The 25,140-nt window shown below is 44.9% G+C and overlaps 1 protein-coding gene across 1 annotated transcript in view; it reads left to right on the top strand.

Moving 5' to 3' along the window:
* LOC126523531 (uncharacterized) overlaps nt 1-25,140 on the top strand; it is a 42,903-nt gene that overhangs the window by 12,463 nt on the left and 5,300 nt on the right. Inside the window, exons 2-3 of the mRNA XM_050172132.3 lie at nt 12,883-13,034; nt 17,643-17,710. Coding sequence (XP_050028089.2) covers nt 12,883-13,034; nt 17,643-17,710 — 220 coding nt within the window. The remainder of the gene's footprint in view (nt 1-12,882; nt 13,035-17,642; nt 17,711-25,140) is intronic.

Genomic DNA, 25,140 nt, shown 5'->3' with positions numbered 1-25,140 from the left:
TTCTGCAGAGAAATTTCAAAACACAACGAAATTACGGCAGAGCTCACCTCTCGATGACTGTCGACGGTAATCCGATTAGTAATCGAGCTATGAAAAGACACACCGTATTTCTAAAATATCGTTTATTTAGCATTTGTCGCTGGTCATTCTAAGGCTTCCGTTGGTGCGACTATATGCGATATACTCCGGTATCGACCCACCTTGCTATGGCACTCATTTGCCAAGATCGCCCATGAGAATGGTGGGTGACGACGTCTGCATGACCCCGACGCAGTTACGATGATGGAATGATGAAGAAGAAGTGAACTGATGAACGACAATGAAGTGACGGTTCCTACGTGATGACGAGGGTATCGTGAAAGCAGCCTGACGACGACGAGATGAATACGCTGGTATGGCGGCGAGTACATGAAGACGATGGGCATGGCGACGAATAGATGACGAAGATAAAACGAAGATGATAAAAGGACCACGATGGCATGACAATGAAGTACGACAACGGCAGCATAATCACGATTCAATGACAACAGCATGATTGCGACGGAATGAATAATGAGGAAGGACGTCGATGGATCGACGAATACAGTATGACGACGACGGCATGCCGGCATGGGATTTCATTGATGGTAAAGCAACAGCATGCACACGAGACATAAATACAATGGTGTGGCAACTGTGTTTAGATAAAGGCATATGACGACGATAGCGCGACAAGCATTTGAGGTCCAAGTTATACTGACAATGACGGAACGATCGATACGACATCACGACGACAGTATGGTATTAATGGTTTGACGACGACTGTGTGACGACGACGGTGTGACCACAACGGCATGACAAGAGTTACATGGCGAAGTTAGAATCACAAGAAAAGAATGACCGCGGTGGCATTAAGACGACGCTACGACAATGAATGCCTGACGACGACTCAATGTCGACGCTGGCATGACAACGGTATGCGGATAATATGATAATAGCAACAAGCGACAGCAAAGCTCATACGGCCTGGTCACCGGTGCCACTGAAGAAAGCGGAATCGCGCTGGTGCCGCACGCTGGACACTATGATCAACGGAGATTCAAGCTATGATTCGGAGTTCCGAGCTTGAAGGGTATTCCGCACCTGCACCTCTTCTATAAGGATATTTATTCATGGGAAACGGCTGGCAAAAAGAAACAGTACAGCATCAACAAAACACCAGTCTAGGCGCGAACAGCTCGTGATCTCCGCTCGCGCCCTATGTCGATGAGAGTGCCCCACTGCTACTTGCTTATGTCTTTTTTTCGCTAAACATATAATGAAGCCATACGCAGTGCTCCATAAAGTGTATTAGGTTACGTACATAACCGTATAGGCACCCTGCACTAAAGGTGGACGGACGGACGGACGGACGGATGGATGGATGTTATGAACGTCCGCTTTGGGACGGGGCGTTGGGTTGCGCCACCAAGCTCTTGCTACTATACTGCCTAATGTCCTACTTAGGTTAAACAATAAAAAAAACACTATGAAGTACAACGCCCAAATTTTCTGATCCCCTATTGCGAACTGTGCTTTTGTACGTCTCCGTCTTTTGTCGTTTCCCTACTTTTCTTCCACCAATCCTCCAATCGCCTCTTACTAATGTCTATTCCGGACATGTTTGCTTTACCACTGCTCCCGCTCTGCATTTCGCGTCACATAGCAGAGGCGGCGAGCAACCGTGACTGCTCCCTGACCATTTCACATTTGTCCGTACTCAACATAGTCAACGAGTCTGCTGCCTGAAGGCCTACTTTTTTTCAATTGTCGGTGGATTCACCGAGGACCTATTGGCAGCTCGTCCGCCAGAAGCGCCAAGAACAAGAATGAGCGCATACACACTGCTGCGTCAAGGATTACCACAACCGTAAAGGAGACGTTGCCCTCAGTGTCTACTGATGCACTTTAAGACGATGCCAAGGAAACCGGTGGCTGATATGGATCGGCGCGACTCAGCGCGTCAAGTGTAGCTTTTGCTAAAATCTGTCAAACGAATTAGGACGCACGCAAAAAAGTAAAGCAGCAGACAGCAGCCGCGAAAACTTGACACAAAGTGACAAGCGCATGAAATCGCGTGCACCAATACCCACGATTTCGCAAGTCTATGCATGAAAGGTATGACTTTAGGAATTTTAAAATGGTTTAGATAAAGGTTGTTTAGCTCGCCTCACTCGGAAAGTAGTAGTAATTGGTTATTTATTGTAAAATAAATAAAGAAAAGGAAAGTAAGGAAGGTACAGAATAATTCTACTGACGCCACTAACTGCTGTACATATGTTGACGCTTGAAGTACCTTGAATGAACGGGACGATGGCCATTTACCGAAGCAAAGGTCTTGAGAGTCTGGCCTCACAACTCATCAGCCCAGAAAGTTATTCGAGCTTTTCTACAGTACCTGAAGGCGACAGACTTGAGTGCCCGAAGGTAAATATCCTGCAGTTGGCTTAATGCAAATGAAAGTGCAATCAAGACTCGTGTCTTCTCTCTCTGTTTCTTTCACTCCCCCATCCCCCTCCCCACGTGTAGGGCAGCAAACTGGTCGAAGTCTAGTTAACCACTCTGCCTTTCCTTCTTTCTCTCTATCTCTCTCTCTCTGACGCCTGAACCTTAGTCAGCAGTGCGATTGTGTGGAACAAGGAGAGACGATAGCCTTTGACGAACGTAAGTTTACGTAATGTATACATGTGGTAAACATATTACTTTATTAAAAAATGAATTATAAAGTAAGTGAGACTATATGACAACATAAAAATCCGTGGTTTGCTTGTGCTTCACCTACGGCGAAGTGTTTGTAAAGGCGGAACTGCACACCGGTACTGTTCAGTTTGCGGAAGAAAGAAACCCACGACGAATGTTCTACGTAGAATCTAGTTTTTCCGTCCAATAAATACTCCATGAATAAAGGGAAAATCAGACATCCACCCTTTCGTAGCAATTGCTACAAAGGAAACCCAAAGGAGTCCCGGACCAGGACGAATTTTCCTTCAACTATGAGGCTTTCCTTTGAGGAACCCGTATGGGTTTCCTTTGTAGCAATTGCTACGAAAGGGTGGATGTCTGATTTTCCCTTTATTCATTACTTCTCTCCACCTTGCGGGTTTCCGCAGAACTACTACGTTAAATACTCCATGTTGAAACGTTGTACACGCTGTGCTTTTTCTTGTGCGTTGCAAACTTGCGGTTGCTTTGTGTGCCAAGACCAAGATGCGACTGCGGGAAACGAGCTGATTTGCGTAGATTTGTTTGACATGCGGGATAGAGCAACATTCCTCCTTCATGCCGATCGCGTCTTGCGCTCAATACGTGAGAACTAATGGAATGTACAAAGACTTTGAAACGTGTCAAACCGCAACTCGAGTAGTAAGCACTTCTCCCGCGCACATTAGCGCACATTTTCCCACTCTATTCACATTATTCAGTGTCAGCTGATTGCTCCCCATTATGTTTGAGTGGTGATGACTTCTCGCAGTGGAGCCCAAACGTAAGCACGAGAATGTGCTCGAAGTAACTGGTTAGCGAAGACAAGAGCACGGTCGAGTTTCATCTGGGCTACCTGCCTGTAACATTTTCACCCGTGTACAAGAAGCCATTGTCAGCTCCAGCGTGTGCAGTGGCAGTCTGCGTCATGATCCGGCTTTGCCCATGGCATTCCCTGCGGGTCACGCGCACATGACACGTCCATGTGTAAACCATGACAACTGCCCAGTGCTTTCAGTAACCGAGGGCAGCGCATGGACAAGTGCGTCTCTCACGCAGAATTTTTCGAGGTGTGATGGACAGCTGTGCAAAAATTACTCAGAAGGTATAAGAAAAATAATATTGAGCCGTTACGTGTCCTAGCACATGTCAATCGCGAGCGAACATCCAACATGAAGGAGAGCGGGGAAAGTGTCTCTCGTTCATCGGTCCGAACACGAGGTGCACGTTGGCTTTATAAACGCAGGGGCAAGAAAAAGGCCAAAAATATATAAAAAGGAAACACAGGAGACAGAGACCGATATCTCTTTTTCTTGCTTTTTCTTGATTGCGTGCTACGTATACGGAGTCGAGTTGTACAAACTCAGCAAAGCTGTTACCTTTGCGAAGTTCAAGTCTCACTACGAGTAAGAAAACTATTGCTGAAAGTTGAAAAACATCTGCGGGAGTACTCGCGCGCGTAAGTGGAATGAATAAGTTATTTCTTAAATCACTTGGAGTTTGACGTAATCAGAAAAAATCTCACAGTTTCGCCATACGAGCGAAACAATGAATGCGATAGCAACATGGTAGAATTTTACCAAAAGTGTAAGGCTGGCAGGTGTAGTGCCCGGACAGAATGAACTGAAGTAACCGTACGCTGACTAAATAAAATCAAGCTGTTGTGCTAGGGGTGCTCTGTTCGAATCCTGCCAGCGGACAATTTCATTTACCTGTAAAAATTAAAGCAAGCGTCTTTCTTAGCGACTTTACCAGCACTTTTCCGTGCCGGGTATGTTTCAAACCTGTTTCCTGGGCTGACCCCGCGCGTAGTGCACAGCAGCTCCAATAAAGTGACACCATATTCAGGTTTGAGCTCTGTTATAGTTTCGCACTTTTGGCATTGAAGTCTCAATAGATTTAACATTAAAGGCATGCTCGATCTGCGATTTGTTTCATCACATTTCTTTGTGGGCTGCCATTGTCAAACTTGTGAGGAATAATTCTGTCAAGAATGTAAGACCTGGTATCAGCAGCTTTAGCGATTGAACCGTGTGGGAATATAACCCGCATATACCGCATGGGGTGCTGACTTCTCGCAGTGGAGCCCAAACGTCAACACGAGAATATGCTCGAAGTAACTGGTTAGCGAAGACCGGAGCACGGTCGCGACTCATCTGGGTTGACATGGCACATTCTATACATATACCTGAATATATGCAGCAACTCATGGCAGCGCCGACTGCGAAGATTCCCTTTGAGTGCCTATATAATTGATATCTCAATAAAATGGTTGTTTCACTGTGGCAGGCACTTGAGTGCGATGTACGCGCTGTCCACTTGTTTAACACCGTATGCATAGTCGTTGTCCTAAAGGGTGAAAAATAAGCATCAACGTTTGCGATTGCCAGAAAGCCGCAATGTAAAACCCCAGACATGGATCAAACCAGCTTCCAACTAGCTCCACCCAAGCACGGCGTCGTGGAAGCGGCTGCCTCCATGTTTCGCGGAACTGCAGCGGCGCCGCTTGCGTCCGAGCAATCGCTGCGCCGCTTGACCGCAGCAGGTTGCGTACAGGCCCTTTGGGACGGGTCTTTATGTTGGTCACAAGTTTAACGATACTTATTAACTATACGCTTCCCTTCTCTTGGAATCCAGTCCGTAACTCCTAATGACCATCGGTTAGCTTCCCTCCTCATTACATGGCCTGCCCATGCCCATTTCTTTTTCTTGATTTCAACTAAGATGTCACTAACTCGCGTTTGTTCCCTCACCCAATCTGCTCTCTTCATATCCTCTTAACGTTACACCCATAATACTTCTTTGCATAGTTCGTTGCGTCGTCCTCAATTTAAGTACAACCCTTTTCGTAAGCCTCCAGGTTTCTGCCCCGTAGGTGAGTACTGGTAAGAGATAGCTGTTATACACTTTTCTCTTGAGGGATAATGGCAACCTGCTGTGCATGATTTGAGAATGCCTGCCAAACGCACCCCAGCCCATTCTTATTCTTCTGATTATTTCAGTCCCATGATCCTAGATTCGCGCTCAGTATCTTCCCTAAGTAGATGTATTCCCTTACCACTTCCAGTGCCTCGCTACCTCTCGTAAACTGCTGTTCTCTTACAAGACTGTTAAACATTACTTTAGTTTTCTGCAGATTAATTTTGAGACCCAACCTTCTTCTACGCCTCTCCAGGTCAGTGAGCATGCATTGCAATTGGTCGCCTGAGTTACTAAGCAAGGCAATATCATCAGCGAATCGCAAGTTACTAAGGTATTCTCCATTAACTCTTATCCCCAATTCTTCCCAATCCAGGTTTCTGAATACCTCCTGCAAACACGCTGTGAATAGCATTGGAGAGATCGTAACTCCCTGCCTGACGCCTTTCTCTATTGGGATTTTGTTTCTTTCTTTATGAAGGACTATGGTGGCTGTGGAGCCACTATAGATATCTTTCAGGATTTTTACATACGGCTCGTCTACACCCTGATTCCGTAATGCATCCATGACTGCTGAGGTTTCGACAGAATCAAACGCTTTCTCGTAATCAATGAAAGCTCTATATAAGGGTTGGTTATATTCCGCACATTTCTCTATCACCTGATTGATAGTCTGAATATGGTCTATTGTTCAGTAGCCTTTAGGAAATCCTGATTGCTCCTTTGGTTGACAGAAGTCTAAGGTGTTCCTGATTCTATGTGCAATTACCTTAGTAAATACTTTGTAGGCAACGGACAATAAGCTGATCGGTCTATAATTTCTCAAGTCTTTGGCGTCCCCTTTTTTATGGATTAGGATTATGTTAGCGTTCTTCCAAGATTCCGGTACGCTCGAACTCATGAGGCATCGCGTATAGAGGGTGGCCAGTTTTTCTAGAACAATCTGCCCACCATCCTTGAACAAGGAGGAGGAGGAGGAGTAGATTTTAATGGAGAGAAAGGAGGAGAGGTCGGCCTGGAGAGCGTGTCTCTAGCCTGCTACTCCTCACTGGGGAATGGGGAAGTGGGAAATACAGGGATAGGTAGGTGGCGGATGATTATGATATGGTACAATGAGATACTATATACACGTTGTCCAATATGCGGATGCGCACTGGAGACGCAATACACTAAGAGTAATCTTGTCCATACAAAAAGTAATCTTGCCACAAGAAGTTTTTGCGCAAACACATTTCGCACTGACTACACGTCTCACAGCTTCTAGAGGTGATCGTCTAAACCAGTCTCACTTAAAAAGTTCAAAAGTGCTTTTATGGCACGTTGGGCACAGTCAACACTCCTCCACGCGCCCAAAAGCTTTTCTTCTGAAAAGGGGCGGGAGTCCAAGCTGTCAACTGTAGATTTGAGTTTTCTTCGTTCGGCCGCATATTGAGGGCACACGCAAAGTACGTGAGCTATTGTCTCGAGAGTGTGACAGACGCTACATTCAGGGTCCCGTGTTTGTCCAATCTTGTGAAGGTATCGATTGGTGTATGCCACACCCAGCCGTAATCGATGAATGAGCGTTTCCTGGCTTCTCCGCAACCGAAGTGGATGCCGGAATTGTAATCCAGCGTCAAGTCTATGGAGGCGCTCTTGTCGATGTTCGGGGTTGTCCCAATGTTGCGCCGTAGAAGTTTTAAGGGAGGTATGGAGCAAGGCGTTAATGTCATACCGGGAAAAATGAATTCTTATAATAGTTCCGTCAGTGTGCGCCTGTTTTGCTTCTGCGTCAGCCTGTTCGTTTCCAGCTATTCCACAATGGCCAGGAATCCACTGCAGCACGATGGTATGTCCGGAATGAGACGCATCAGCAAGCAGATACATGATGTCATAAACCAGGGGACTATATGCGGTTCTGTCACTCATATAATTGCTGATGAGTTGCAGTGCTGGTTTTGAGTCGCAGAACACTGTCCACTTCTCGAGACTTTGTTGCAGTATGCAGCGAACTGCTTCTCGAACTCCGGTCAACTCAGCTGCTGTAGACGACGTCCTGTGTCCTATCTTGAACCGTTGTGCGATCCCCATTCCTGGGACAGTGTAGGCCGCCGCGGAAGAGGTCTGTGTCACAGAACCAGCTGCAAAAATATGTTCGTAATATCCATACATGTAAGCAATGTGTGATAGCGCGAAATGCTTGAGGCCAGCAAGCGGCATCTTCGACTTCATCGTTATTCCAGGGATTGAGAGCCTCACCGTTGGCTTTGCCATCGTCCAGAGTGGAACTTCGGGTATGTCATACGGTTCGAAGTCCGACGGCAATAAGTCTTGCTGCGACAACACGGCTTCTGAGTAGGCGGACACAGGCCGTACGCTTGGGACGTTCGTGAGTGGATGGTTCCTGTGTCTAGTCAGTACCCTTAGATGCACTCGCAATGGCTCATGTTGCAGATAAACTCGAGCTGGGCACGCACGTGCCTCTGCAATAGTGCCCCAAGTAGACGCACATCGTGGTAGTCCTAGGCAAATTCTCAGTGCGCGAGCCTGAGCACTTTCAAGTGTGCGTACAGCAGCTGTACTAACCCGAGAAAGTACAGGCGCACTGTAGCGGAAGTAGCCAACAAAAAGTGCCTGGTAGAGCTGCAGAAGAGATCACTTGGATGGCCCCCATGATTTTCCAGACATATGTCGAATGATCTGAGTAAAGCTGTCTAGCTTTTTTCTTAATCCTGAGAGGTGCTTCTACCATGATAAGTCACGGTCGATGATGACTCCGAGAAACTTGTAGTGGGTTACTGAAGGTATAATCTTCCCATGAATCATAACAGGGTAACAGGCCATTGATTTTCGTGTAAATGCCATGGTTGCACTTTTTTCCGGTGAGAGCTGCAGTCCGCGACTGTTTAGGTATGTCGACGTTATTGACACCGCGCGCTGCAGCTTCGTTTGCACTTGTAAGCGCGTTAAGCTCGTGGTCCATATACAGATGTCGTCTGCATACACAGAGACCGAGACTGCGCCTGCGTGTTCTTTGACCAGTCCGATGAGAACGATATTAAATAAGGTTGGGCTCAATACACCTCCTTGAGGCACTCCACGATAGACGGGGTGGTTCTTTGCTTCATGAATATCTTTGTTGTCATGAATATCGTTCTCTCTTGAAGATAGCTGGCTATCCATTGATGCATACGTCCCCCGACGCCACATTCTTCTAGGGCATTTAAAAGTGCATCATGGAGAACGTTGTCAAAAGCACCCTTGATATCTAGAAAGACAGCAGCCGTTAATCGACGGCGACGTTTCTGATGTTGAACAGTTGGTACTAGGTCAATGACGCTGTCGATTGACGACCTACCCTTCCGAAAACCTGTCATTGCGTCTGGATATATATTACGTTACTCCAAAAACCACTCCAGGCGCGTCAAAACCATGCGTTCCATGGCTTTACCTATGCAACTGGCAAGCGCCACAGGTCCGTAGGAAAGCATAGCATGGGGTGTCTTGCCTGGTTTCAATAATGCCACAATTTTGCTTGTCTTCCAATGTGCAGGCACAGTTCCCGAGGACCACGAGAGATTGTATAAAGCCAGGAGCTCTTCAGTCGCTCGAGGGCCTAGATGGCGCAAGGTAGAATAGGTAATGCCATCAGGACCAGGCGCACTTGAGTGTCTTGAGGAGGAAATCGCTGCACGTAGCTCTTGCAGCGTGAATGGGAGGTCGAGGCGATCGTCCATTGTTGGAGGAGCACACCTGAGCACTGAAGCTACCGATGTTGTAGATCCAGAGAGGTGTATGCAGAAATCTTTCGCGATTTCCTTCTCACTGCGCGTCTGGATGATAGCCAAAGCTCGGAAGGGACGTAGCTGTTGTGGAGGAGATCGTAGTGCTCGTACAACATGCCATATTGTGGACAACGGTTTTCTTGGGTCCAGGCTGGTGCAAAATGACCTCCAACGTTGTCTGTCGAGCTTGTCTAAGTATTTTTGAATTTTCTTTTGCACACGGCGTGACGTCCTCAAGTCTGATATCAATTTAGTTCGCCTGTATTTCCTCTCGGCGCGACGTCGGACTGCCCGCAGCTCTTCATATATAACGTCAATAGATGTTCTTGAATTTGAAGTTTCGATGATGCGTGTTGCTGCGTGCATTGCTGCTCTAATGCGCTCTTCTATCTCTTTCGGTGAAATTACACAGTTGCAAGATTCTTCTAGCTTGTTCTGAAACACATCCCAGTCAGTGCGTCGCGTATGAGAACTTGGAAGTCTTGTAAACCACCTCAGTTGTACATAAGTAGGTAGGTGATCACTGCCATACGTTTCAGCATCTGTGCACCGGGCAGCAGAAGACGAAAGGCATCGTGAAGCGATAGCTAAATCGAGACAGCTGCTGTACGTCGTGCCACGAAGAAATGTTGGTGAGCCATCGTTCAGGATCTCAAGATCATTGCTGCTTGTGAAGTTAAGAAGTTGTCTTCCTCGAAGGTTTGTGATGCTACTACCCCAAAGATGGTGGTGCGCGTTGAAATCGCCTACAATAATATGAGGTCCTTGGCAAGAGTCAAGGACAAGTTTCAGGTGTCCAGAGTCAAATCTTCCCCTGGGAGAAATATAGCCACCGATGATCGAGATTATCCGGCGCTTTAGCTTCAGTGTTATAGAGACGTACTCGTTGCTGTTATGCACCGGAACTTGGTTTAGCGAATACTTGAGGTCACATCGCACACATAGTAAAACTTCGCTAGTATTTCCACTTGTCCCAGACGCGAATTGTTCATAGCCAGAGAGTCTAAATGGCGATGTCATATTCGGCTCGCATATTACGATAACTGGAAACCGATGCTTGAGCACTCTCTGTTTAAAATCTCCCAGGCGACCCCGTAGACCTCGTGCGTTCCACTGGAATATTACGGAACCGCTTATCCTTTCCTGTAGTGACAACCTTGAAGTTGATGATGCCATGGCGTTTACTAGCCTTTATACAGCAGCAAGCACTGGTTCTAGTGCGTCGAGAATTTGCACCGCAGCCTTGGCAACGGGCGTCTTAACTCCGATGAGCAGCATTCGCAAGGAACGAATCAACTGTGCAAGCATTGCCTTGATTTGCCTATCCGACGATGAAGGTTCATGGTCACGCTGGCGTTTCGGCTGCACTTCTGTACTCCGAGATGGCAGGGAAGGCTATATTGTAGTGTCCTTGGTGTTTAGAAGAGTAGACGTGGTTAAAGGTGCCTGTGACGTTTGAGGACTAGCATGAGCGCTCGACGACTTTTCCTGGAGTACAGGTTGTCCTGTTGTCGATGCTGATCTCCTTCTGCGATTACGTGAGCGCCTCTGGCGGCGGTGGACCTTGGTAGCAGCTTCTCTGTGTGTAGATCGATCTCGTACCATTTTCCTTAGCACGGACATTTCAGTCTTTAATTTTGGACAGTCCTTCGACGTTGCCTCGTGTGGCCCATCGCAGTTAGGGCACTTCAAGTCAGAGCCAGCACACGTCAACTGATCGTGATCACCACCACAGCGCGGACATGTCATCTTGTTCACGCACACAGCACTTACATGCCCGATTTTCTGGCATTTACGGCACTGCAAGGGCCTAGGGATGTATGGACGGACAGGATGGCGCACATAACCCACTTTTACATGTGTTAGTAAGGTCTCTCCCTCAAAAATGAGCTTTATGCACCTCGACCGTCCAAAATGGTGTATGTCTGTGATATGGACGGTTGATGAGATTAGCGTTGGGAGATCGTCATTATCAATATCTGTATCGACATCGTAGATAACACCGGCGGTGGTGCTGCCTCCATGTACGATGAATGAGCGGACAAGTATATTTCCTAGCTCAGTTACAGCTTTCAAGGTGTCGAGGCTGGTTCGTGTAGTCACATCAACAGTAAGTATGTTTCTTCTGGGATTAATTCGTACCTCTCTGATTTGCCCTGGAGCCAGCCTCTCGAGATAGGCAGTGAGAGTTTGCCTATTGAGGGAATTGAGGTTGCCTGTAGCAGCGACGGGGATGTAGACGCTTGCTGTGTGGGCGGCTTATTGTAGTTAAGCTCACTCACGCTTGATGTCCTACGAAGTTTCCTCTTCAACCGACGATTTGTGACCTCGGTATATCCGCCGTCAGAATCCATGCCGTCGACGTCTGAGCAGCTCGAAGACCTTGGCAGAGTCGCGTTGAGGTGGTCGAGCGCAGCAGACCGACTTGCAGCTTGGAGGTCAGCCCCCAACCTTGGCGGCAGAGGAGGCGGAACGTCCGTCATTGCTTTTGATATCGTTTCCGCCACGGGGGCGACGGTTGATGGCCCGCCACAAATTTAACCGAAAAAACCAGAGCGAAGCAGGACTAGCAGCTGATCAAGAACTCGTCTTCTTCGTCTTTTCCAAACAAATCTCCTGTTACCTGATCCTCCCCAGGTGCTTTCCCCCTTTGCACAGCTCCCTGGGCTTTCTTCCAACTAGATGTAAATAAACCTCTATAAACCTCTTCTTCTTCGCTCCTTCTTTCGGACATCATCATCCATATGCCTGGAAGGTTGCGGGCCTTACCATGATATTGAGTCACAATACCGTAAGGCCAGTGAAAAACAAACCGCTAGGAGTGGCCACACCTCTTGTAACCGGCAGTCAAGCAGCTTTCGCTTGCAGCGTATACGGAACAATATCTTGGCCGCTACTGCTGTCACATAGAAACGAAGAAGAAAGAAAAGCACAATTTAAATCAATTATGTGGTTTTGCATGCTGAAATGACGATATGATCGTGAGGCACGCCCGAAGTGAGGAACTCAGGAGTAATTCGGCAACCTGCATGGGGTACCCTAACGTGCACCCAGTTCACGGTACACGGGCGATATTGACTTGCGCCCCATCGAAATCCGGCCGCCGCGGCGGGGATTCCAAGTTGTGCGCTCTGACACAGAAACTTGTTCAGTTGGACGGGAGTGCAAACTTTAATAAGGCCGATCAGTTATTAGCTTTCTTGTCGTCTGATGCAATACAATTTGATTATAACATGTTAATCGTTTCTTATTGCAGACGCGTGCGGGCATTTTTTTTTTTCAAACCAAGCATGAAAGAAAATGGCGGGACGTTTGAGGGCAGCAAAATAACAAGTTTGCTTGAATTCCAAAATTTCTTTAAAAAGATAGGTACAGAAAACTACTTACTATATGCCAACAGCAATAGCTTCCTGAACAATTCAACCTGTACAAAAATAACTTTTTTGCTCGTGCTCTACTGTTGACACCATTTCATTCGCAGATATTTCAAGCCTTCGCCAATCCAATTGCGGCACTAGACATCGACAACGACACTATTCTCGAGTGCCTCTCCGCGCGCAGAGCAGAGATTGATCCTGAGACACGGACTGCTACTTACGTTTGGTCACTGACCGGAGACGACGGCAAAGAGAGGTAGGTGGCATCAAGAACAACTGACACTCGGCGACTTGGTGATAATTCACTCTGGGAAATGGCCCGCCACAGAAAAACATTCAGTGGCGATTTAATGGTAAGGGCGAGGGGAAGGTGTTGACAATACGTCGCACCTCTTTGAGGTCCCTGATCCATGAATTAAGCCACGTTCACCACATCGCTAAGTGTTCTTCGGTAGGTCACTCGACAGCCGTCCTGCCTCTTCGAGGAGCGAAGGGCAACTGATGCTGGTCCGGAGCAGACCCCAGTGACAGTCGCACTATGCCCGAACGCACTGACTCGAGTGTATAGCTGTCGTCTTACCTCAAATGTGACAGCCGTGAACTTTTATCAGAAAGCGCAGTCCAGAAGAAAGGTTCTGGAAGCCTTAATTCACGAATTAAAAAGCTCTTGCCTCAACAGCCATTATTGTGTAGCTTGTTTCATGGAAACTGCAGCTTTTGTAGCCACTTATATCCAATAAGATCAACTTCCTCTGTAGGAAGGATTGAAATCCAGGCCAGTCGGTACATTGTTGAAGGAAAAAACCAGTCACAGAACACAAAGGACAAGGTTGTGGTGTGAACCTCTCTTCTTGTCCTTTGTATTTTGTGACTGTTTTTTTTTTTTTCATTCAACCTCCGTAGGGAACCATGGCTTTCTTTTTTTTTTCCCTGTGGTTGTGTAGGAAAGGTAATTTTATGCCTTGGAGACGTGGTTATATGCGTTTCACAACCACGCATTCTACCCCGCATGAGTCTTAGGCTATATAGATGTCTTATGTGTACTTTATATGTATAATTGTATTGCGTGCATATTTGCACGTGCTTGTTTCAGCAACCGTTCAGTTGCGAGTCAACGTTCACGTCTGTCCTTTGTTGTGGTGGCTTCGTTTCTGTAGCGCTGTTGTCTCAAAATGAGCATACATTAATTATAATGTTTCGGCTACGTGCTCCTCACTGTCGTAGCGCGCTGGCTGCCCTCTGCTGGGTGACGTAAGCGAAACGGCGTCTAGAGGGGCGCGGCTTTGCGCTCCCTACAGCCTCCCAGTTTCCGTTTCGCGTGCTCTAATAGCCGAAATTCGTCGTGCCACAGTTGATATAGTACAAGCCATATACAAAAGTTGATATGACTTGTACGGAGAGCTCGCTTCAACTTCCCCAATTACAATGAGCCCACTGAAACAAAAAGTTTGAAAGCGAATTATTGAATCCTTGTAAATTAGCGACTAATTACCATGTATCACGTCCGTCCATGGTCGTCACCACTGACAGCATGCCTCCGAAGGAGCCGTCCTTTCATTTCAAAGCAGCCATCTTTACAAATTACTTACAGTCTTCATAGAAACAACCGGCACACGAAGGCGCTGCCTTGCACGATTGCTTGATACATGGCGTAGTGCAAACTTTTTTCCAGATCTAGTGCGAACCGCGGCGTCCCGGCGTGGCAGGTGGTGTACGTAAACGCGGACGCTCTATCGTCGCTATTCTAGCTTCTCCATCGGATTGTCGTCGCTGTTACGCCATCATCCATCACGTAGCCGCCCTCGTTCCATCGTTGTCATGCGTGGGATTCACGTGTTCCAGCGTCACTAGTCTATGTAAACCTAGGCGCTTCCCGGTCCAGCGTGGCGGTGTGGTCTATGTTTGTGGGATTAGCCAGCATAAGATGAAGAAGAGAATAAAGATGCGCGGTTCGTGGCGCTGTGCACGAGCGCGCACATTCGAAGGCCTCCTTCAAGATCATTTCGATGAATTCTCGTGTCGCTTGACAAATTCAACGGATGCGTCACGAAATTCAGAGAAGGCCGGAGCTGGCATCTTTTCAAGTCAGCTTAACTGGTCTTTCGCTCTCCGTCTCGCCGATTACACTCCAATATTCCGTGCTGAATTCCTGGCGATAATTCTTGCCGTCCGACAATTAGGTGCACATAAATCTAATGTAATAGTGGTTGCAGACGCGCGTTCAGTCTGTAAACATTTAACATCTAATAATCGCTCGCACTTGTTGAGTATATTTTCGACTCTTGTCCCAGACAATTTGTGTGAAGTCCGTTTCGTCTGGGTCCCCGGACCATAGTGGAATCTTTTTTAAATGAATCAGCTAACTCGCTCACATCGTCATCGCTAAATGGTCCGGTCTTAAATGTTCTTCCTGATTTCAGTTTTACAAGAGCAGCTAGATTCAAACGCCTTTTATTGTTGACTTGTAATGAATCATCCACACCTTCCGCAGATGATTTTGGCATCTAAAATTTCGGTGGAACAAGAGAAAATCCCTTTCACGCCAATGCGAGGTAACGTTAGCCATTTTCCGCTGTAGAGTTCCCCGCCTAAATTTCTACCTTCATAGATCTGGTTTACCCATAACTATAGCCTCTCCTCTTCCTGTAATGAACCAGAAACTATTGACCATTTCTTTCTTTCTGGCCCCCGCTTCTCCTCTCTTTGCAAGATGTTCCTCATAGTTCCGACTAGTAAACTAGGTTTATCACTTACAACACCAAACATATTGTCTTTGGTGCCTGTCAACTAGGTACAAGCCATGGTTCGATGATTAGTGCTCTGCACGAGTGCATTGAAACATCCGGAAGATTACACTGCTAGGGTACCGACCGTGGGATATTTCATTTTATTATTACTATTACTTTCTTCAGCTTTTGCGTTTATGTTTATTTTTATTTATTTATTTGATGTGCAGGTACTCTCAAAATCTGTGTTATCGGTTAATTGCTAATTGGTTCGTTCTAAATGTTCGCCTTTAACCGTTTTGGTATGGTGTTCGGTGTACGTTTCCATCTATCTAGTGTGGCCAATCCCCCTCGTGGGTACCACGCCGTGTTTTGAGACAACAACAACAGCGAGCACGACACGGCTGATAGCTCAGTTTCGGAGCTAGACGACTTGCCCTACTGCGTCATTCGCACAAACCTAAACCCACATCACGCGGGGTCTGCAATTTCTTTCTGTCCGAGTGCGATGCTTCCAATATCTCTCTCACTGCTCTCGAAATAAAGGTTTGGCTGTAGTCGGTTTTCGTTGACCTACACTGTGCCTTCTTCCTTCATAATAAGACTTTGTTTATGAACAGTAGTGTTTTTGTTTATTAATTTAGCCACTTTTTATTGCAATCTTGTTTAGAAGATACTCGCGTTTCTTCGTGAACAAAGTGGCGAGTTACGACGCACGTATGTTCGCATTACCGTTATTTTTGTGCCTCAAACTTATTATTTCGCCTCATCCTACCATCTCCTTCACCGCTATATAGTCTGCCCATCGTTAGCCTTACACCTGCACGTAAATACACGGCCAAATGTTATAACCAAATGCTATAGCCAAATGCCATTCGGTTGTACTATCCTATAGCAGATGTTTGGCTGCAGTATGTACAAAAAAGTAAAATAAAAATCTTAAAGCTTAATGAGGCGCTCCAGAACAGAACAGTACAGAACAAAAACGAAAAAGAAAAAACGGATAATTTTGCATCATGAAAAGAACGCCGAATAAAAGAGACGCGAAGTACCGCGAAGACAACGGAAAGCAATAACTTAGCTCAAGCTAATTGAATTCTAAAGACTGGAAAGTAGAGAAAGGAAGCAGGCCCTGGCCACAGAGGGGCACACTGGGCACGTGACCCCCATCTCCCTGAACTTTCTGTTGACCAGGATACCCAGCATAAAACAACGTGCAGTAACGCTCGCCCGCTCCCTCGCCCCTGAAAAAATGTACATGTTTGGCTTCGCCACTGGAAATAACGGTATTTTTTGTAGCAAGGTTTTGTATGCAGATGACAGGATCCCGAAAGCAAATTAAAGTCAACTAACCAGCGGTTATTGAAGATGTCTAAGCTTAAATTTGTGAGCATTTGAAGCACCTTAATGGGGCACCTTTTGTAAAGCACCTAGAAAATATGCGACAATAAGTTTAGAATCATCATCAGCCTGGATACGCCCACTGCAGGACAAAGGCCTCTCCCATACTTCTGCAACTACCCCGGTTATGTGCTAATTCTGGCCATGTTGTCCCTGCAAACTTCTAAATCTCATCCGCTCACCTAACTTTCTGCCGCCCCCTGCTACGCTTCCCTTATCTTGGAATCCAGTCCGTAACCCTTAATGACCATCGGTTATCTTCCCTCCTGATTACCATGCCCTGCCCATGCCCATTTCTTTAGAATACAGATTCGCAAATATTCGTACTGTACAATTTTAGCCGTTCTTCATAGTCCTTTCTTATACGCAAGCATGTTAGATAAGACAAGGTAACTGCTCTTAAAAGTGCAGTTACGAAGGAATCTTCGCAATCAATATACTGCACAACCTCGCCTTTTTGACTGATCATAGTGTTGCCGTCCTGATTTTATCTGCCGTGGTGTGTTCAATGTTGGTCTGACCCAGAATTTGTTAACCTTTAGTTGACGACTGAAACACCTCACAATAGTATTAGTGAGGACATCAAGGAATACAGGCTTTCTTTGGCGCCACGAATAAATGTATAAGAACTGCTGGAATATTTAGTAGTGCAAGGTAAACAAAATATAACCGTTCGAACCCTTCATATTTTTCTGCAAGCTTAGCCGGGTAATAGTGATACCTCTTCTTATTTACAGAAAGCACATTCCTTTTTACCACATGCCAGGAGATACACCCGATGTCACGCTGTTCACCGTCGGCTCAAGTAAGCATAGAAAGAATATTTTTTTACATATTTCATAGCGTAACAATGCACGTATTTAACAACTGAGTAGAGAAACAGAGCAACCAGGCAGTGCATTGCAACAAGCAAACAGCCGTATAACAAACTACAAACAGCACAGCTGACCTGCTTTCATGAAACAGTAGATCACCGTTGCAATTACGTTATTGAAATCTCTAGATTATACATTTGACAAAAATAATATCGGCGCAAATAGCATAGCCAGTTTGCCGCAGCGGGAAGAAGGAATAAAGAACCCGAGTGAGCAACTTAGGATCTGCTCGAGCCCTCCGTATTCGTATACCCATGGGGGGCACAATGTTGACACTTTTAAACTGTCGAGACAATGTGAATGGCTGTTCAATTGCAGCAAAACGAAAGCAATGAATTGCAATTACTGCTGCGACAAAAATTTGTAATAGACTGCTAAAATTTTGTGCAAATACAAGGGCCCAAATTAATTGTTTTTCTAAAGCTTGGAGAATCAGTTTAAATAATAATATAAAACAAACACCACTTTTTTGTACAGTGCATGAAATACAAGGCCAAGAACGAATGAAACCAGTGGATACAGCACAGCCAACTGAGCAGAAAATCCACATTCTACGTTCCACACCCTTTTATGCTCTAGGAAAATTACAAACCATGCAAGATACGCTTGATTATGACGTAAAAAGTAACCTCGGACACTCCATGTTCGTGTAAAATTAGATACCATTATTATTTAGCAAACGCTAAACCATTTTGATTGAAGTGTACTACCCTTATTTATTTTAATTTCTGGTGACTGAGTGACGTAAAGCTTTCCTTTATTAGGCCTGAAGGACTTCTTCGAAGATTGACGAAAACCACAGAATTTCATAACTTTGAAGGGTCGTTTAAAGCTCAAGAAACAGCCATAACAGCCGCGCAAACCACATTGAATAAGACTTTAAAGAGGGTAATCCATATATCGTACATTTCTCTATTACTAGGCCTCAGTGCCCTACAAAGCCTCAGGAAGGCCGCGCTGTGTCCTGTCCAGGAATGCGAGAAATTGGCTACGATTTAGGCATTAAAGAAAAATTGAAAGTGACTTGCACGGGTGTGGCTTACGTATGCCACCCTTTTTGCCACCCTCAGCAACAAAGCCACACTAAAGAAGCACTGTTAAGGTGAGCTGGATCGGAATGCCAAAGTAACCAGTCTCACGGTGAACGGCATATTGGCGAGCCAGAAAACATGTCAATATCAAAAGAAGCTTCGGGTTTCCACGCCAATGCACCGCCCTCTCGGGAGCATTTAACAGCTTATCGATAAGCAATGACTGATGTACTCTGAACAGTACGCAAAGGCTCAACCTAAATTCTTTCGGATATTTCCTCACTGAGGCTGAAACATGCGAAATTGCTTTGAAACTCGTGGCGCCGTACTGTTGTATCGGCACGGCTGCTCAGAAGTTCGGCTGTTGGAAAACGGCGATTTAGTCCTCAATTTTCTCCTCTGTTAGTCAACCACACTCCCCTAACTAAATGCAAATGGAGTGTTAAGAAATACTTTTCCAAACTTAACTTTATTGTACATCTATGTCATCAATACAAGCCACGCGGGCCCCCCATTCGAGACTTGAGCACTGAAACACCAGAAGAGTTGAAAAAATTGACCGGCAAGTGCATTACTCCCTACTACGAAATTTGAGCGCAGCTCTATATGTGTTTTCATTACGCATGTCAATATTTTGTATTATGATAATAAAGGGTGTCCCAACTATCACGCACCAAGACTTAAATACAGGCAGCTGCCGCGCTGCTGGACAGAACCAAGATAATGTTGTTTTCCGTCGCTTGACACCACTCGGATTATATTTCACCTAATTACACAATTTGTCTTAATTAATTATTGAACTAAAATATTATAATTAGATGAAAACTGTCAATAAGGAAATTGCAGAACAACTTGAAAATTTCCCGATGCAGCTTTCTGTTGCTCAATAAGTGCTACATAAAAGTGTTTTTCCGAGCGTGAAAGAAGACCGCGAATACATGCAAAGTGCCTCGAGTGACCAGTCGCGCGGCAATTTTGCGTATGTTCGCAGGCTTCTCTCTCGCGGGGAAAAAGGAATCTTTATGTAGCACGTACTGAGCAACAGAATGCTGTATCGGGAGCTTTTCGTGCTGCTCTAAACTTTCTCTTTGACACCTTTCATCTATTTATATTTAGAAGTTGATTAATTAATTAAGGCTACATATGTAATTAGGCGGTATGAAAAAGAAAACAGAATCTGAGTATTTCCAAGCGACGGCAAACAGCATTACCTTAGTTCTCTTCACTTACTTGGCATTTGCATCTCTTTAAATCTTGGTGCATGATAGCTGCTACACCCTGCATAAATATACGGTTTATATTAGAAAGAGAACGCCGTCAGTAGCATAGCAGGCGCGGACAATCTGTCTACTGCGGCGTGTGTGGTACGAGTGTGACACGATTGCCTCGCTAATCAAGAAACCGCGAGAGGCAGCGCGTGGGTGACGCGTGGATGCGATTCACAGCAGCCGCCACAGACAGACCTGATCTCATGCAGCTCTTTGCTTCCATATATGGCATCGGTATAGACGTACTCGCTGGATGCTTTAACGGGTGCATAAGAGCTGCGCTCTAAAATAAAAGGAACCGATCGTATTAAAATAACCAATTCGATTTATATATATATATATATATATATATATATATATATATATATATATATATATATATATCGACAAGGGCAACTTGCACGTCATTTCGTGTCTTCGATGGTGTGGCGAAAATCAGAAGACAGCGCAAACGGCAAGTGTTACCTTGGCAATGAATTTGTGCATTTTTGAAAAAAATATTTGGTCGAGTAGGCAAATTATTGTTTCCCGTAGAGTTCTCACTAAAACATCTGGCTCATTGCTTTAGGCGCTCTTACATTAGTACTACCTCTGTTATTCATGCATGCATGAAGGACGAGGGCATGGGGACGTTGTGCTGCAATTTTATTAATACGAAGCATATATTGCTTCACTCCAGACACATAGCGGAGCGAGGGCAAGTGCCGGCTTCGCCTGTGCTGGCTAAAAGGAAAAGTTATCACGAGGCCAAGTACAACTGCCCTATACAAATGCATGCAAAATGCAATGCTTTCATGAGACAACTACGTGCTGGGCCAATCTGAATCAAACTGATTGCACTTTGAAGATGTAGGTAACTTGTTGCAACTGTAGGAAGAAGAATATCGATTAACACTCATACCTTCAGCAATTTCGAAGATATACTAAAAGTTGCGGAAGAATTCTATACTCACCTTTACAGTACCCAGAGCAGCCACGATGCCTCCATTGAAAGAAATAACGAACAAGTTACAGAGGCTCTTCTATAACTAGCGATGAAGTTACCAAGGCCTAAAAAGACATGAAACGGAGAAAAGCAGCAGGACAAAATGGAAGTTTAATATCATTTGTCTGGCAAGTTTATATGACGTTAACCTTGCCCTAAAATACCAGAGGTACCTTAAGTATAACAATGAAGCGTTCATGGGGTTGTGCAACCTAACAGAACCATCAGATGTATCCTATAACATTCGGGAAAGAAAGAGACGGCAGCTACCACTCTCCCGTACAAACTGTGGATCAAATCGTTTATCCAGTCCCGTCCCATCCTTAATAAATAAACTTCATGAAAACGGTGTCGAAATAACTGACATTACTAGGAAAACAATACGAGACTTCCTAAATCAAACGGAGTAATTATTTTTAAACGTTCCTTTGGCTAGGGGAAGTCACTACTTACCTCCTTTAATTAAGTAATTTTACGTTTTGATGCCATTTTCGCATATAGGATGCAACCTGCAAGGCATTTATGCACACCTTCATTTGCTATCTATGTTTCCGTATGTTAAGAGAACGATTTATGATAAATTTTTCAGCAATTGAAAATAATTATGTATTTCTGTTATATACTGTATATATGTCATTTGTACTGACTAACTACACTGCTTTGTATCACTGATTGTACATAACACTGTATATTCATATATGTCATTTGTACTGACTAACATACTGCTTTGTATTACTGATTGTACATTTCGCCATACACGTTTTTACTTATACATTTGTACATTGCACGCACTTAAGTGTTCAGACATTATTTTCTTATGTCCCCGTTGTCATGGATACGGGCAAGAACCTTGTTAAGCTGCAAAAGAACAGCTCTTAGTTCTTGTCCCAGCGTTCATTTTTTGTAAATGAATGAATGTGAAACAAAGATTGATTGAATACCAGCAGATTTAATCAAAGATGGTGGAGCTATAATGCTTGAATAGCTGGCGGCCTTTTATACGAACTGTCTCACGACTTCAAGGGTCCCAGAGAACTGGAAGAATGCCAACATTATACTAATCCACAAAAAGGGAGAAGTTAAAAAATTGAAAAATTATAGGCCCATAAACTTACTTCCAGTATTGTATAAAATATCCACTGAGATAATTACCAATTGAATAAGGGCAACACTGGACTTCAGTCAACCAAGAGAACAGGTCGGCCTTAGGAAGGGATGCTCTACAATGGATCACATCCATGTCATTAATCAGCTACTCTAGAAATCCAGAGTACAATCAGCCTTTCTATAAGGCTTTCATAGACTACGAAAATGCATTTGATTCAGTAGAAATACCAGCAGTCATAAAGGCGTTACGTAATCAAGGGCCACAGGATGTTTACTTAAATATCTTGGAAACTATCTACAGAGACCCAACAGTTACCATACTTCTCCACAATAAAAGTAGAAAGATACCTATAAAGAAAGGCGTCACACAAGTAGACACAATCTCTCCAATGTTATTCACTACATGCTTGGAAGAAGTATTCAAGCTACTAAACTGGGAAGGCTTAGGAGTTAGGATCAATGGCGAATATCTCAGCAACCTTTGGTTTGCAGAAGCATTGTCCTGCTCAGCAACAGTGGGGACGAGTTACAACAAATGATTGAGTACCTTAACAGGGAGAGGGTAAGGGTGGGGTTGAAGATTGATATGCAGAAGACAAGATAATGATCAATAGCCGAGCAAGGGAGCAAGAGTTCAGAAGGAGTACACTTTTGACAAAGGTACACCCTTTGGAGTGTATATCTGCCGCACAACAATAATCGTAATCTGCCTTGCTTGCGTTTCCTTTCTGGAAAACGCCGCGCCCGCTACTTTCTAGTCGGGAATGCTATGCCATGCTGATAACGCGCGTGCAATTCATTACAGGGAAGTACAGAGCTCGCAGCGTTAAAGAAAGGAAATGCGGACAAGACAGATGACGTTTATTGTTGTGTGGCAAGATACCACTCAAAGGGTGTGATCTTGTTTTAGAGTGTACGCTTACCTATGTCAATTAATCACAGGTAACCGTGATCATGAGAAGGAAATACATAGAAGAATAAAAATGGGTTGGATCGCACACGGCAGAAAATAATCGCACATTGGGAGAGCTTCAGAATGGCTTCACAATCGGTAGCGCCTGGAGAATAACTTATTTGGTCTTACTAATTGTATTGAAATATTTAAAGAAGAAAGCAAACCGCTATGCGTGGCTTTGTTAGACATTACCGGAGCGTATGACAACGTAGGCCGCAACATTTTGTGCCATATTCTGGGAGGGGAACGCTTAGGCGACGATTGTATACTGTGTCTGAGGGAGATTTACCTAAAAAATACTCTTTGCATGGAATGGAAAGTGATTGGGAGCGAAGAGAAAGTTGATATCAACAATGAACTGAGACAGGGCTGTCCTTTATCCCATTCACTGCTTATGATGTACATCGTAAGGATGAAGAGGGCACTAGAATTAATTGATATCGCATTTAATCTCTCATACATACAGGCGGGCACAATTGTAGAGCAGCAGTATCCACATTTGTTTTATGCGGACGACATTGTGTTGCTTGTTCACAAAAAGTGATATGCAATGTCTGTCTGTGGACAGGAAGGTGAGAATTTGGTATTCACATCTAGCGTTAGAAATCAGATCTCCAAATATTCAATGAGAACAGTGACCAGGCATTGTCAACACAGGGCCAAGAAATGCCTCGAGTAAAAGATACATATGTATCTGTGTTTGGATAAAAGATGGCAATTGATAAATGGAAACACCAAAAAAACTATAATTGCGCGGAGGAAGAGAAATCAGGCAGTATAGAAAAACAGCGCTATGGGGATACAATAGGCACGAGGTTTTCCGGGGTATGTGGAAAGATCTAATTGTGCCAGGTCTGACATTGGGAAATGCGGTTGTTTGCTTGAAGTCAAGGGTCTGTCGCTATATTGGTGGATTGCTATTCGCTTTACCATCGATAGTCATCGAGAGATGAGTTCTGCTATAATTTGTTCTAGAGAAAAAGTACTGACACACGATAGAGTAAAAGAGCTAGACCGCTAGCCAGCAAGTATGCGACTGCTATAGTATGCAACATGGCAATAGAGAACGTTAAGCGCAAAGTCAGAGAGGCATGGTGGCAATGGAAAAGAAACCGGCTTCGTTAAGAGGTAAAAGCGAAATCAGGAAAGAAACTACGCGTATTTATGACAACTCAAAGGGAAGCGCTTCACTTTTCGAAGCGAGATCACAAGAACAAGCCTGTGCTTGCTGCGGTAGAGCTATGGAAACCAGGGAACATGTTTTTATTATTAAGTGAACATATCCACCCTGCTGTCGGTTTACGCTCCGCTGGCTTCTTCGAAGCCCATGGGTTCCGGAATAGCAGGGGAAAAGGATACATGTGCCTTTCAGAGATCAGTAAAAGGTGGTTGGAGGTTTGGTGACAAAGAAAGTAGGGGCATCACGAACAACGGATGCGTATAAAAAACAACGTTTCCAATAATGGCTCAGAAAGTTTTGTGTTCGTTATTTTTTATCTGTAAAAAAATTACGGGGTTTTAGGTGCCAAAACCACTTTCTGATTATGAGGCACGCCGTAGTGGAGGACTCCGGAAATTTCGACCACCCGGGGTTCTTTAACGTACACCTAAATCTAAGTACACGGGTGTTTTCGCATTTCGCCCCCATCGAAATGCGGCGGCCGTGGCCGGGATTCGATCCCGCGACCTCGTGCTCAGCAGCTCAACACCATAGCCACTGAGCAACCACGGCGGGTCTTACCTGTAAAAAAAAGTAGAACAAGATAGGCAATAGCATCGGCAAAATAACGAGAAAAGCTTGGTGGCTCAACCTACCACCCCATTTCAAAGGAGACGCACATAGCATTCATGCATCTATTAGGTGTCATTTGTACACCGTACTTGAGCGAGGACCACAGGTTGGTGCACTGTGAGGCCGCTACTCCGCGCATAGTGGTTCTGCAGTGAGTCACTATTGCTTGTGATAAAAATGCAGTTATGTTTAATATATCTTGTTTAACATTTGCTGTATTGC

The sequence above is a fragment of the Dermacentor andersoni genome, chromosome 6 (genome assembly GCF_023375885.2).
Source record: "Dermacentor andersoni chromosome 6, qqDerAnde1_hic_scaffold, whole genome shotgun sequence".
NCBI lineage: Eukaryota > Metazoa > Arthropoda > Arachnida > Ixodida > Ixodidae > Dermacentor > Dermacentor andersoni.
This window is presented reverse-complemented; position numbering and strand designations above follow the sequence as displayed.